General features: G+C 39.9%; 1 protein-coding gene across 1 annotated transcript in view; it reads left to right on the forward strand.

The window, feature by feature from the left end:
- NWD2 (NACHT and WD repeat domain containing 2) overlaps nt 1–15,604 on the forward strand; it is a 192,186-nt gene that overhangs the window by 58,107 nt on the left and 118,475 nt on the right. The window contains exon 2 of the mRNA XM_008274917.4: nt 9,055–9,143. Within this exon, the coding sequence (XP_008273139.3) occupies nt 9,055–9,143 (89 nt within the window). The remainder of the gene's footprint in view (nt 1–9,054; nt 9,144–15,604) is intronic.

The raw sequence follows: 15,604 nt of genomic DNA on the forward strand, positions 1-15,604 counted from the left end.
TCTCCTGGTCTCCCATGGGGTGCAGGGCCCAAGCACTTGGGCCATCCTCCACTGCACTCCCTGGCCACAGCAGAGAGCTGGCCTGGAAGAGGGGCAACCAGGACAGAATCCGGCGCCCCGACCGGGACTAGAACCCGGAGTGCCGGTGCCGCAGGTGGAGGATTAGCCTATTGAGCCATGGCGCCAGCCTCAATTCCCCCTTGCAGTCAAGATTTTCTCTCTACCTTTGGTTTCAAATTATTGACTATAATGTGTAGTATGCATTTGCTGCAGCAGTGAAAACGCTACTTGGAACATCCTTATCTAGTATCAGAGTGCTTGGATCTGAGTCCCAGATTAGCACCTGATTCCAGTTTCCTGTTAATGTGCATTCCAGGAGGCAATAGACAACTGCTCAAGTAGTTGGGTCCCTGCCACCCACATGGGAAAACAAGATTGAGTTCTGGGCTTCTGGCTTTGGCCTGACCTAGCCCTGACCTAGCCCTAGCAGTTGCATTCATTTGGGAATGAATCAGTGGATGATTATAGTCTCATTGCCAGCCCCACCCCTGCCCACTGCCTCCTTTCAAATAAATAAAATTGATTTTAAATTAAAAAAAAAAAGTTTGACCATAATATACTGGAGTGTATGTTTTGTGTTTCTCCTAGTTGACTTTTAAACTTCTTGGATGTATAAACTAATATATTCATTTAAACTTGGGACCTATTATTACTTAAAATTTCTCTCTCTCTCTCTCTCTCTCTCTACTGCCTTTCTGAGACCTCCTTTACATATATATCAATATGGTTGATGTTGTACACAGATATTTTGGGGATCTGTTCAATATTTCTTCATTCTTTAAATATAATTATTTATTTGAATATATTTCAAATAGCTGATTTAAAGCCCTTATCAACTAAATCCAACATCTGATTCTTCTGAGAGACTATTTCTGTTGATTTACTTTTTCTGAAAATCTGTCACTTTCTCTTTCTTTGTGTGCCTCATAATCTTTTTTTTAAATGGACAGTTTAAAAACAAAAACTTTTTTTAAAGATGTGTTTATGTGAAAGCGAGAGAGAGAGAGAGAGAAAATCTCCCATCCACAGGTATACTGCCCAAATGGCCGCAACAGCCAAAACCAGGAGGCCAGAGCTCCATCTGGGTCTCCCATGTGGGCAGCAGGGGACCAAGTACTTGAACCATTCTCCACTGCCTTCCCATACACATTAGCAGGAAGCTGGATCTGAAGCAGAACAGCAGGGACTAGAACCAGTGCCCTGATTTGGGATGCCAGTGTCGCAGACAGCAGCTTAACCCACCTACACCAAAACACTGGTTTCCAAAACCTGAGCATTTTAGGTAATATTTTTAAATAGCTCTAAAGTCTGATTTTTCACCTCTGAATACCATTTTTTAATTTCTTGTTCTGTATGTTAGCTGAGTGTGTAGAAATTTGCCGACATTCAATCTGTGGACTGTGCTCTCCATAGTGTGTGCTGCCATTATATCTAAGTAGTTACTTTATTAGCACTGTTAATTTCCATTTTAAGCTGGCTTCCATCAGGCCTTCTCACAATACTGCTACCCATGTAAACAGGCTCAGTCATCCAAGTATGGATCTCTTTCAATTCCTCTTGCTTTTGAGTGTAACATTCCCAACAGCCAGGAATTTGCAGAGGCCTTCTTAAGGCTCCCTGTGGCTATTTATTTCTTTGATATTCTTGTTAAATTTGGATAAAGCCCCAGGCTAGTGGAGGCCCCCGGCTTATTCATTTGTCTGGCTCAGAGATCACTGTTGCTATTAGCAATAGTGATGAGCACTATTGTTATGGGAGGTTTTCCAAGCTCAGCTCACAGTGGGAGGGGGGGGATTGGATTTTGATGCCTTTAGCTTGACTTTCTCTGATCTGGATGCTGAAGTGGGGAGTTTGGAATAAGGAAGGATAGGTGAAGCTCCAGGCAAGAATCCCATAGACTCATAACTGCTGTTACCCAAAGTTAAGTTATTTTTCGTGGATAATAATCACTTCCCATTTGTTTGCTGCTTTGGTGTCTAGATGATTTATAAAGCTTAATGACAGTTGTTTTTACAATTTTGTCAAGTTTGTTTATTGCTTATTAGAAGAGACACTGAACTTCTCAGTATGCTGTACTCCCTCATATATATTGTCACATCACTCCAGAGTCACACATGACTATCAATGCTGTTAACATAATCAACTATTACTTAAAAATTATATTGGATTTTGATGTATGTTTGCTTTATGGATACAAATTATTTTTAGTTGGGTTTAATATTTTCATTGCTCACTGCTTTGTTGAATACTAATTATATTATGGAATCAACTCTAACTTCTATAATGGTAAGTTTTTTTTTTAACTTTTATTTAATGAATATAAATTTCCAAATGAATATAAATTTCCAAAGTACAGTTTATGGATTACAATGGCTTCCCCCCATAACATCCCTCCCACCCACAACCCTCCCCTTTCCCACTCCCTCTCCCCTTCTATAATGGTAAGTTATATGAGAAAATTCCTGTCTTCCATGCATTCACAGTCAAGAGGAAGAAATGAAATAAAATTAATTATAAATATTTATAATATGTCCTCAATGCAGTATTATATAGGGGTGAACAGAGAGCTGTGGAGTGACCCATGGAGGCATGCTATCTCTAGCAAGAGTTCACTAAGTGTACTAATTTTCACTGGGATTCGAAAGGGTAGGAGTCAGGAAAAACTAAGAGGTTGCAGTAAATTTAGCCTTGGAGCAGTGAAATCTGTGGGAAGACAAGGCTCAGCATCAATGACATCTGAAAACTCGGACTCTACAGGGTACATGAGGAACAGCGATAGAAGGTAGAACATAGCTAGAAGATGCGTCTACACCCACTGAGCATTCTGCTGGTTATCCTTTAGACTGGCAGATGCTGGCCAAGGTATTCAATAATCAAGTTGGTTTTTGCTTCTCTTATACCTCAGAATTTATTCGTGGAAGCTTTGTGAAACATCAGACTGTAGTGAGGGAGGGACAGGTAGCAGATCAATCAAATAGAAGATTTTGTTCTCTTTAAGTAGACAGCAAGTATGAAAATAGTGTGCTTAGTTTATTATTTTTTACTTTAACAAAAGTAAATCTTTTTAAGATAAAATGGTTTTCAGAATGGGTCATACACTAAAGCCAACTCTATGTTGCATATAAGAGATACAGCCAAACAAAAAAGATTGGGAAAGTTTGGGAAATATGAGCACAGTTAGATATCATAAAATGGGGAAAGGAAGGAGCATAACTCCACAAAGACAGCACTTATAGACATTTGCATACAAAAAATGCTCCATTCTCATTTTTTACTGTATGTATATACATATATAATTCTAGCTTCAAAATATGAGAGAAAACAAGTAGTTTTTGTCTTTCTGTGTTTGGCTTATTTCAGTTAGCATGATGATTGCCAACTCTATCCTTTTTGTTGTAAGTGCTTGTATTTGATTATTTTTTTTTTACTTCTGAGTAATATTCCATTGTGTATGTAGACCACAATTTCATTCTCCATAAATCCATTGATGGATAACTAGGTTGATTCCATATCTTTGCTGTTGTGAATAGTGCTGCAATAAATGTGGGAGTGAAGTATATCGTAGGATGACTGCATTTCATTTAGCTATATTTGCAAAAGTGGGATAGTTGGGTCATGTAGTAGATCTATTTTTAGTTTTTTTAAGACCTCCTTACTGTTCTACATAATAGCTGTGTTCATTTTCATTCCATCATGACACTGATTGGGATGCCTACATCCCATAGTGGAGTGCCAGGATTTGAATCCTGGCTCTGTGCAATTCCAGATCTCTGTTGATGGCACCCTGGGAGACAGAAAGTGATGACTTGAGTGCCTGTCAACCATATGAGAGACTTGAGTTGAGTTCCCTGCTTTTGGCTTTGTCTGTTGCAGGCATTTGGGGAGTGAGCCAACAGAAAGGAAAATAATCAAAATCTCCTCTTCCCCTCATTCTCCTTCTCTTCTACCACATCTCTTTCCCTCCTTTCCTTACTCCCTCCTTCTCTGACTTTCCAGTAAATAAACTAATTTTTTTAATTTTAAAAATGCATTGAGTCTGGCCGGCGCGGCGGCTCACTAGGCTAATCCTCCACCTTGCGGCGCCAGCACACCGGGTTCTAGTCCCGGTCGGGGTGCCGGATTCTGTCCCGGTTGCCCCTCTTCCAGGCCAGCTCTCTGCTGTGGCCAGGGAGTGCAGTGGAGGATGGCCCAAGTGCTTGGGCCCTGCACCCCATGGGAGAGACCAGAAGTACCTGGCTCCTGCCATCGGATCAGCGCAGTGCGCCGGCCGCAGCGCGCCAGCCGTGGCGGCCATTGGAGGGTGAACCAACGGCAAAGGAAGACCTTTCTCTCTGTCTCTCTCTCTCACTGTCCACTCTGCCTGTCAAAAAAAAAAAAAAAAAAATGCATTGAGTCTCAAACATGATCTCCCATTCTTATGTAAAAATATCAGGTTGTGAGTTGAAAATGAAATTCCCATAATTTGTTTCTAAAAAATATAGTGATCAAATTGAAAAGATGTTTATGACATAAAATTCACAAGATTTGCTAGTATTAAAATAACAAAGAATGAGGGGCCCCCATTGTGGTTTAGAGAATAAAGCTGCTGACTGGGATCCAGGCATCGGATATGGGCCCTGATTCTTGTCTCTGTTGCTCCACTTCTAATTTAGCTCCGTGCTGATAGCCTGGCAAAAGCAGTGGAAGATGGCCCAAGTGTTTGGGCCCCTGCAACCCGCATGAGAGACCCAGATGAAGCTCCTGACTTCATTCTGGCCCAGCCCTGACCATTGTGGCCATCCAGGGAGTAAACCAGTGGATGGAAGATATCCCTCCCACCCTCCCCTCTCTCCCCTTTCCCCTCTCTGTTCTCCCCTCCCCTTTCTCTCCCTCTCCCTTTCCCCCCTTTCCTCTCCCCTTCTCTCTCTCCTTCTCCCTCTCCCTCTCTCCCTTTTTGTCTGTAACTCTTTGAAATAAATAAATCTTTAAAAATAAGGAAGAATGGGGTGGGAGGGAAGTTGTGGGAGGGGGGGAGCCATTGTAATCCATAAGCTGTACTTTGGAAATTTATATTCATTAAACAAAAGTTAAAAAAAAAGAAGAAGAAAAAAAAAGGAAGAATGAACATGGCTAGTTTGATACAAAGGGTTTATCAGAGGGCTTTGGAGAGAAGACACCATCTTGGGAAATGGGCAAGTAAGAAAGTAACCTAAATAACAACAGAAGAAGTTTGGTTAATGGATGAGTAGAGGGAGACAATGCAGGCAAGAGCTGATATACAGACAGCTGGGAGATGAAGTGTGAATAACAGTTGCAGCAGAGGATGTGTGGTGGATTCTCAATTTTCTTAGTTGCCAGAACTGTAGAAACAACTAAACTTCATCTAATATTTATGTCTTAAGTTTGGGGGAGGGAGGAGCTGTAGGAGGCTCTAATCTAGTATGATCCTTTGGGCACCCTTTTATTTTTAATAAAAATTTGGCAATATTTCCAAACCATTCTTGAAGTAAAATCAAAATGTTTCAAGGATAATGGAATTGACTAATAATTCTCCTCCAGTGAATGTGCTTCCTGTGGGTGACAGACACTGCATAGAGACCTTCGTTGCCTCTGAAATCACCAAGGAATAATTTAGAAAGCAATTCCTTCAAAACTAATAGTTCAGCCAAAGTCTTAATGCATCTTCAAAGCATTAAAGAACTGAGCAGATACAAATGGATATAATGACTATGTATAAAAATTAAATAATGATGTACTTTCATCTGTACCTTTTTAAAAGTTTCCTTATAATGTGTGAGATTCTGTGAGTCAGTTTTTTCTGTGACATTCAAATGATTTTCATTGCAAAACACCCAAGTTTGCCATTGGTATGAATCAGATTTCTTAATTTAATTAAGCCAGTTTATCTGTCACCCATAATAATTAATCCATTCTATCTTAATTACTTTCACATTTTCAGAGCAAATCATCATAAATTAATACAAAAATAGGAAAGTCTGAGTCATTTTTGTAATGTAAGTAAGGGCACAGAATGCCTATCAGATATCTTCATATGCTTTCTTCATATATTTAGAAAGATGCAAAATAACTTAGTAAAAATATGTTCATATTCTGCCAGAAACCAAAAAAGAAATATTTCAGTTCATTCATTTACTTCATGACACCAACTTTCTAAACCTGTTGTTTGTTCCCCAGAATTTTACATCGTCTTTGTTTTATAGCTGTCCAGTGACGCATGGTAATGTAGGAAGCCTACCATTTCCAGAGGAAATCACAAAGCAGTGTTGCCTGTGAGCTCACTCTTGTTGCTGGTGCATGTGTGGGTTTTCATTCATTCATTCATTCATTGAGCATGATTCTAATCACTGGGATGCAACAGTGAGTGAGACAAAAGAGGATTCCATCTCCCTTTGAGCTCATGTCTCAGTGGGGGAGATAGACAGTAAACAAAAAAGCAGTAATAGTGATGAGTAATGTGCAAGGAATTAAAATGAGTTAGGAGAAGGGGGTTCAGTGGCTTCTGTAGTGAAGTACTCCAAGAAGGTCTCTGAGGAGATGGCACTAATGCTAACACTGGAATGGCTATAAATGCCATGCAGTGGCCCCAGAACTGGGCAGTACTGCAGGAAGTCACAGCTAAAGCAAACGCTCAGGAGTTGGAGTGGAATTCAGGAACCAAGCGGAGGCCAGTGCTGCTGGAGTGACATGAACAGGAAGAGAGAGCATGGATAGTGCAGAGTATAGACTTCATTCCAAGTTCACGAAGAGCTGTGGAAGGGCTCTGGCTGCTCTGTGGTGAATGGTTTTAAGGAGATAAATATGGAAATCTGGAGATAAGAGTCCAAAGAAGGGCTGAATTTTTACCTACGAGCAGAGGTAAGATAAGTAGATTAATTCAGGATTTGCTTAGAGGTAGAGTGAGAAAACATATGCTGGGTTGGTTGTTGAAGGATGTATTACAGAAAGAAGAATCTCAAACATTTTTATTTCACAAACCTAGAACTTCTACCTCCCTTACCCATTTCATTGGTCATTACATTGGCCAGTTTTAAAGATTCATTCTTTTCCCAGTTGCTTATTTCCATGGTTAAAGCAGACTATGATATACAGCTGCCTGGATCCAAATCTCAGTTCTCTGATGTAGCAGCCATATGATCTGGGGCAAATTTTTAACCCCTGTACCTTTCAATTTTCTCTGCTAAAAGAACAGAGCAATAGTTCGAACTATTTTATAGAATGGTCATCAGAAATGACTAAGGAAATACTTACTTAGCACACAACTGGAATGTAATAAGCACTCAGTAAATGTTAATAATTGTGTACCGTATTTCTCTTTTCCTTCTTACTATTGTACCTTCAGATCTCAGAAGCTAGCAATAAGACATAAAAGTAACGTTTTTAAACAAAAATTTTGTTTCTCTTATCCATAATTCTTGGATGTAGGTATTATTTTTTATAATTTGTAACAATAATCCTTATTTAATGTATTCCTAAATTCCACATGGAGTAGTACTTATTTACCTTTAAAATTATTTTCCTTATGTGGGTTTTTAAATTCTAAGGCCTTTCAGCTTTTCTGTGAAAATAGTGTTTTTGGCTTTTAAATGAGCAAAAAGACAATGAGCACCTTACCCTAAGATTATATAATTTATGTAAAGATTTAAATTGCTGCCTTCCGCAGCGCTGTAATACCATGGGCTCTGCTCAGTTGGCCCCCCATGCTTTTCTGCTGGGCTTAGACCCACATTGGATCTTAAGTGGGAAAGGACCCTATTCATGTGAACCTCAGCAATCTAGAAGATCTTGTATTTCTCTGGCTCTTTGAGTTCCATGTAAACACTGGTTACTAACACTCTGCCAGCCTGCAGCTGCATTTCAGACTCTCATGATTGGTTATTTGCGGCTCAAAATAGGCTTGGGAACAGTAGGAAAACAGATTAGGTCAACACAGCATATGGCTGCTTTTCCATGGACAGATGTGGTTGAAAATAACAAGGAAATTCTTGTAAATTGGTGTCTTTGTTATAATGTGTGCAAATGTTTCATGGTTATGGCTGGGATGGAGACACATTTAGCAAATGCTACTTTTCATGAGATAACACATTAGCCTAATTTTTGAAAACCGTGTTTCTCTGACATTAGTTAGGCATGGAACAGCCTCTCTTCTGCTGATGGTGTCGTCATTGATGCAGGAGAAGCTTCTCGTTTAGCACAGGTGGCTCCCAAGTCCTTTTCCTGCAAGACATGCAACATTAAATACACATGCGCTCTGTGATCCTTCTGGTTTTAGGTTCTCTATTTCTTCGTGTATTTTTAATGACAAGAGTTAATAAAAATACTTTATTCAGAAATGTTGTATGTTGCACATCTAAAATGTTTCCCATTTCCCCTAAGTCTGGAGAAGGCAATACTACGATGTTAAACCACTGGCCATTTGAATCCATGGTGGATAGAATCTGTTACTTTCAAATGTTTGCTCTCACAATTTCTCTCTCTTAATTATTGTGTTGATTGCATGGATGCTATACTGAATCTTGTACAAGATGGATTATTTCTAGATACTTTAGGCAACGGTGATAGTCTTTTTTTTTTTAATCAGTAAATAATATGTGTGTGTGTGTGTGTTGAAACTTTTATATTCTGTGAGTCTAGAACATTTGATAGCCCTGTAGTGTTTCCTTCTACCTCTCTGAAAGGGAGCATGATCCTGGCTATTTAAGAGTCAGGCTCTTTAAGGCTATTTAAGGCCTGCATGAACATAAAACTCAACTGTGAAATCTCAGCTCTGCCAGCACACACAATAGTCACTATGGAGCTCCCTCCTTCCAACAGGCTTTGTGTGTGCACACCTGGTGGATGGATCTCTTTGGAATTATCCCAACAGCCAGACATCCCATCATGTCCCAGTTTAGCACTCCAACTTGATTATGTTAAGGTCAATATTTAAGTTTTCCTTTTTGGGGAGAAAATATTTATGATGTATTCATATTCTGTGTGTTTGTTTTTATACTACAGACACAGGAGCAGAAAGACAGGCACTACGAGAAAATGTATATCCTAAGCTGAGAGAATTCTGCAGAGAAAACTATGGATTGGAATTTCAGGTACTGCCAATACTAATCTCATTTTTAATTATGTCAGCTGAATAACTAGTGTTTGTTTCTGTCACAACTGGAGTCATATAATGACAAGTGTTAATATATGAATTTTTTCATTTATTTAAGCATAGGTAAAAAGAAATCCTGGGATATAGAAATAAAATATTGAGTCAGTTTTGATGTTTGAAACTTAACAGTCTTGATTGCCTCCTAGTACTGGTTCATCTTTTCCTTTGAACGATTTTTATTTGCTTTTTTAGCAGCTCCATTATCCAAAAGGTGAATGTTGCTGAACACATGTGTTTAAGTTATCATCACTATAAATGTTTTTGCACCTCAAAATCAGGACCAACTTTTAAAAAATATTTTCTTTCAGCCGGCGCCGCGGCTCACTAGGCTAATCCTCCGCCTAGCGGCGCCGGCACACCGGGTTCTAGTCCCGGTAGGGGCTCCGGATTCTGTCCCGGTTGCCCCTCTTCCAGGCCAGCCCTCTGCTGTGGCCAGGGAAGTGCAGTGGAGGATGGCCCAGGTGCTTGGGCCCTGCACCCCATGGGAGACCAGGAAAAGCACCTGGCTCCTGGCTCCTGCCATCGGATCAGCGCGGTGCGCCGGCCGCAGCGCGCCGACCGCGGCGGCCATTGGAGGGTGAACCAACGGCAAAAGGAAGACCTTTCTCTCTGTCTCTCTCTCTCTCACTGTCCACTCTGCCTGTCAAAAAAAAAAAAAAAAAAAAAAAAAAAAATATTTTCTTTCAGTAGCTTGGCCAGTCCTTACCTTCTCTCTTGCCTTCTAGATATTCTAATATTCCAGATATTCTAATATTGTGTAAAAATCCTTTTTCCTATTTCAGGGCCTTATCATTTATCAAAAAAAAAAATCTATCTCCCTTTCAAGGGACAGTAACTGCATTTGTTATTGCTAAAGTTCTCGACATCTTGGAATTTTTATTCACTGTTGATTTTACCACTAATGCAAAAGTACTTGAAAACGTTGGATGTGTCATAAACATCCCAAAACTAAGAAATTGAATGGTTCTTGCAACAGCTATTGTTTATTCATATTTTTTCAACTTTATTTACAATGGAAGTTTGGTCCTGTCTCAACTACACATTTACGCTGTGTAGTGATGAATATGTAGTAGGGATTTGTGGTGCAAGACTGTAAAATGTACCATTGTTTTTGTTTGTTTGTTTGTTTGTTTTTTGACAGGCAGAGTTAGACAGTTAGAGAGAGACAGAGAGAAAGGTCTTCCTTTTTCCCTTGGTTCACACCCCAAGTGGCCGTTGCAGCGATCCGAAGCCAGGAGCCAGGTGCTTCCTCCTGGTCTCCCATGCAGGTACAGGGCCCAAGCACTTGGGCCATCCTCCACTGCACTCCCAGGCAACAGCAGAGAGCTGGACTGGAAGAGGAGCAACCGGGACAGAATCCGGCACCCCAACCAGGACTAGAATCCAGGGTGCCGGTGCCACAGGTAGAGGATTAACCTAGTGAGCCTTGTGAAAGAAACTTTCACCTTTCTTTTTGTTTCCTCCTGGATAAATATTTTATCTTAGTACACCTCCCGAAGCCTTCTAACATGATGCATAAAGTAATGGTTTCTAAATGGCTTCCATCTCAATGCATAAAACCAGTCAGCAGCAGGCCATTATGACATACACATTGAATAGTTGCTCATAAGTCACCATTTACTTGATAAATTGTGGGCCTAAATTAAATTCCTTGTCATGAATTCAGCATTACCTTCTCTGCAGAACCTGGTTCTACTGATAACAGGGTCCCAACTGTTAACAAAACTTCCAGTCTGTTAAGATTCCCACACACTTGGACACATCCTGTGGACTCGGTTACTATCGAAAAAGAAATGTGTCTGAGCACATTAATCCCATCTTTGAGTTTACTGTTTTGCATCATTTTTGTCAGTAGAGGAAGGATGCTGTTCAACCAGAGCAGCCTGCATGACGCATGGCATTGACTAGGAATAGCAGAGGGGAAAAGAGAAAGGTGTAGCTTCTCAATCAGAGGAGGCACAGAGAAGCCAGATGCAGCCAAAGGAAAACTACAGAAGTCAAAGCCCACAGAATAAACCTGTGGCACAGATCATTCTAGGCAGGTGAATGAGTTAGCAAAAGAGGTGCTGGACAATGGTGGAAACAGCACTGGGCCCAGAAGATGTGGGGCTAAGGCCCGGCTCTCCACCACAAGTGACTTTACCTGCCCTATCCCTCAGTGCAGTGTCTAATTTAGGGATGGTAGCAGCTTGCAGGTCTGAGGTTATATTAAAAATTAAGTAGCACATGCAAAGTTGCAGTTGCCTCTCAGCTGTAACTTAATAGGAGCTCAAATACATAATGTCTGAGTCTTCTAAGAATATGCTTTTTACTGTAGTCCTTTATGGTAGAATAAATATAGCTGTTCTCCCTAAAGATGGGTTTTCTAGAGATAATTCTCTTTCCTCAACTGCAACAAAATATGGTGCCAGAAGCTCCATAAAAAGCCAGTATACCCACACAGTATTCCAGATTCCATCTTTGGTTGTGTGTTGAGCACAGTAGAAATGAATTTCCCCAAGTTGCTTAAAAATACTGACCTATTTCTGCCTGTTTACCTTTTCTTAGCCATTTTGTGCACCTATCCTTCCTCATCTGACCTCCTAGATCCTACTCATTCTTAAGCATCCTCCTGTCTGATTACACACTGCATCTTTGTCCGCCTTTCAGTGGAATGCTCTGCATGGGTTTCTGCAGTGGCATGTGCAGTTTTGGGTTGCCTGAACAGTCCAAGGCTTTCCTACTTTAGAATGTTGCTGTGGCTGTTCAGCCAGCAACACCCACCCCTTCATCTTCACCTGCTGCTTTCTGATCATTACCACTCAGATGTCACTTCCTAGAAATACCTGGTTTCCTAAAGAACTAATCTTAAGTCACCACCTAGAAGCTGTCTGTGGTGGAATGAGAAGGCCATGCCAAGATGGCCGCTGGCAAGCGAGGGTCAGTTACTCAGGAATGGCTTTGAAACCCACCTGGCAACAGAGCCTGCCGGGCAACAGGCTGTGATTGGATGGCTTTGGAAACCACATGGCAAACGGAGCCTGCCCAGCAACAGGCTGTGATTTGATGGCTTTGGAGCCTGCCTGGCAACAGGCTGTGGTTGGTTAGAGCATAGACCGCCCCTTGACCGGATTGGCTGCCTTGGCTATATAAGCTGTTGTACCAACTGAAATAAATGAGTCTGCGGGCTGCTTGCCTCTGGCCCACTTTCACAGGATTCCCAGGGTCTGTGTGGTGACTCTGCGCCTCTTGCCCCCACCAGGCTCCTCCTCTCAGGAACAAATCCTCTCAGGAAGAAATCAACAGCAACAGCTGTCTTTCACATTGTGTTATTTTATCTCTTACATAGCGTATGTCGGTATCAGGTATTTTTTCTGTTTAATTGTGTGTTGGCTTGCTTGTTGTCTTTCTTGAACCAAATGGTTAGTTTTATAAGAACAGGTGTTTTTCTTTCTTCATGATATCTGTATATATTCCTGGTCCTAGAATAGTGCCCAACACTGAGAAAAGCTCCGTAAAAATTTGAATGAATGTGAATGAACGACCACATGAAATATGAATAAATGAAGAAGCCCAAAGATTGTTTAAGAAACCTTTCTCTGACATCCCTCCTTCCCAGGATATACTCTGTACCCTCCTCTTTGTTCCCCTATTTTCCTATGCATAACTCTCAGTCATTCATCCAGTCCATTCAAGAAGTATTTGTTGTGCACTGACCACATGCCAGTCAACATTCTAAATGCTGGGAACACAAGAGCAAACCAGACACTTTTCTGTGGGTGGACCTACTAGTAATATTGGAGGAGGCAGACAATAAACAGATAAGATCTGTGGTTCTAAATGTGTTTATTGCATAAATGTATTTATTGAAATAAAGTAAGGTAAGGGAGGTTAAGGAATGCTAAGTAGTCAGAGAAGACTCAGTGATGGGACAACTTTTGAGCAGAGATCTGCAGAAAGTGTTGTAGAAAGTCATACAGATGTCTAAGGAAGAAGAAGTCCAGGCACAGGGTGCAAGTACATAAAAAATCTGAGGTGAAAATTTGTTTAAAATATTCTAGAAGCAGTAAATAATCCAAGTGTGAATTTAGTGGAACAAGTAAGAGGAATAATTATAGATGACATCAAAGTCAGGTCATAAGGGACCTTACAGGCTGAGATTAAGAACTTAGAATTTCACTGAGTAAGAAAGGTATAAAGGGACATGATAGGATTTGACTTCCCTGTAAATGTTTGCTCAGGTGCTATGAGTAGAATAGAATAGGGAGGGATGGTAAAAGCAGAAAGATAGTGAAGAGAGGAAGTGATCGTCATGTAACCTAAAATTGAGCAGTGGAGAGATCAGAATCCTCTGATTACGTAAGTTTTTCATAACATGTCTCTAAGTCCTGGGATTGTGTCCTACTCAGATAAGCCCAATGGTCTGGGAAGTAGCTGACAAATAATACGCCATTTTGTCAGATTTCTTTTTTTTTTCTAATTTTTTAATTTACATAAGGTGAACAAGTGTCATATCTCATATGTACAGATGTAGGAGCATAATGTTATTTCCCACCCTACTCTCCTTCCTGCCCATGCTCCCGCCCTCCCTCCTCTTTCCTTTCTTACCCCTTCTTACAATTTTTACAATGACATACTTTCAGTTTATTTTATAATCAAGTTTAACCCTCCACTAAGTAAAGAATTCCACAAGTGGTAAGAAGAAAAAACACTGTTCCTCAACAGTAGCAACCAGGGCACCAGGGCTGTAAACAATAATCAAGTCTCAAAATGTAAATTTCACACATATTTAAGTCACTTTGATAGAATATGGAGTTATATACACTCTATCTTTATGCCTGTCTGGCAAGCTATTTTGTAATAATTCTGCGTTTTTTTTCTACTTAAACTTAGATATTTAATGAAAATGTACCAGATTGATTATCTGAACTTCAGTTAATTCTTTGCGGGGTGTATGTATTCATTCACATGTGCATGCACATGTAGATTGGTCAAAGATAGAAACAGCTAAGTGGAAAGAAATTTTTGAGTTGTCGATTTCCAGCTTCATTCCATTGTGGTTAAAGAAGATGCATCGTATGATTTCAGTTTTTAATTTGCTGAGACTTACTTTATGGCTTAGCATATGGTCTATCTTAGGGCAAGTTCTATGCACTGATGAGAAGAATGTGTATTCTGCTACTGTGGGGTGAAAAGTTCTGTAGATATGAGTTAAGTCCATTTGGTCTATAGTGCTGATTAGCTCTGTTATTTGTTGATTTTCTGTCTAGTTTATCTGTAGATTGATGAAAGTGGGGTGTTAAAGTTCCCCATTACTATTATATTGGAGTTTATGTCTCCCTTAGTGCCATTAACATTTCTTTTCAATAGCTGGACACTCTGTAATTGGGTGAGTATACATTTATTATAGTTACATCTTTCTCTTGAATTGATCCCATAATCATTCCATAGTGCCCTTCTTTGTCTTTTTTAACAGTTTGGGTGTTAAAGTTTATTTTGTCTGATATTAGGATGGCAACACCTGCCCTTTTTTTGCTTTCCATTAGCATGGAATATCTTTTTCCATACTTTCATTTTCATTCTGCGTGTATGTTGGCGAAATGTGTTTCTTTTAGAGCAGGAAATAGATGAATCTTGTTTTTTAATCCATTTGGCCAGTGAGTTGAGGCTGTTTACATTTAAGGTGACTATAGATAAGTAACAGCTTGGCTCTGCCATTTTTCCATAAATATTCCTATGGTTTCCTTTGGATTTCTTTTGTACTTTCACTGGGGATTTTCTGCCTTCAGATTCTTACATAATGAAGGCTATCTTTCCATGTTTCTGTGTGTAGCACATCCTTAAGCATCTTTTGTGAGACTGGATGAGTGGTGATAAATTCTTTCAATTTCAGTTTGTTATGGGAGGTCTTTATTTCACCTTCAATCATAAATGAAAGCTTTTCAGGGTACACTATTGTGGGTTGACAGTTTGTTTCCTGAAGATTTGGACCATGTCTCACCATTCTCTTCTAGCCTGTAGGATTTCTAATGTAAAGTCAACTGTGAGTCCAATTGGAGATTCTCTGAAAGTAATCTGATGTTTTCTCATGCACATTTTAGAATCTTTTGTTTATGTTTTACTGTGGAGAGTTTGACTACAATGTGTCATGGTGAAGATCTTTTTTAGAGCCATTAGGCAAGAAAAAGAAATCAAAAGGATACAAATTGAAAAGGAGGAAATCAAACTATCCCTATTTGCAGATGACATGCTTCTATATTTAGGGGATCTAAAAGACTCCACTGAGAAACTATTGGAACTCATAAAAGAGTTTGTTATAGTGGCAGGATATACAAAATCAACACAGAAAAATCAATAGCCTTTGTATATACAGACAATGCCATGGCTGAGAAAGAACTTTTAAGATCTGTAACATTCACA

Source organism: Oryctolagus cuniculus, chromosome 2 (assembly GCF_964237555.1).
Source record: "Oryctolagus cuniculus chromosome 2, mOryCun1.1, whole genome shotgun sequence".
NCBI classification, from domain to species: Eukaryota; Metazoa; Chordata; class Mammalia; order Lagomorpha; family Leporidae; genus Oryctolagus; species Oryctolagus cuniculus.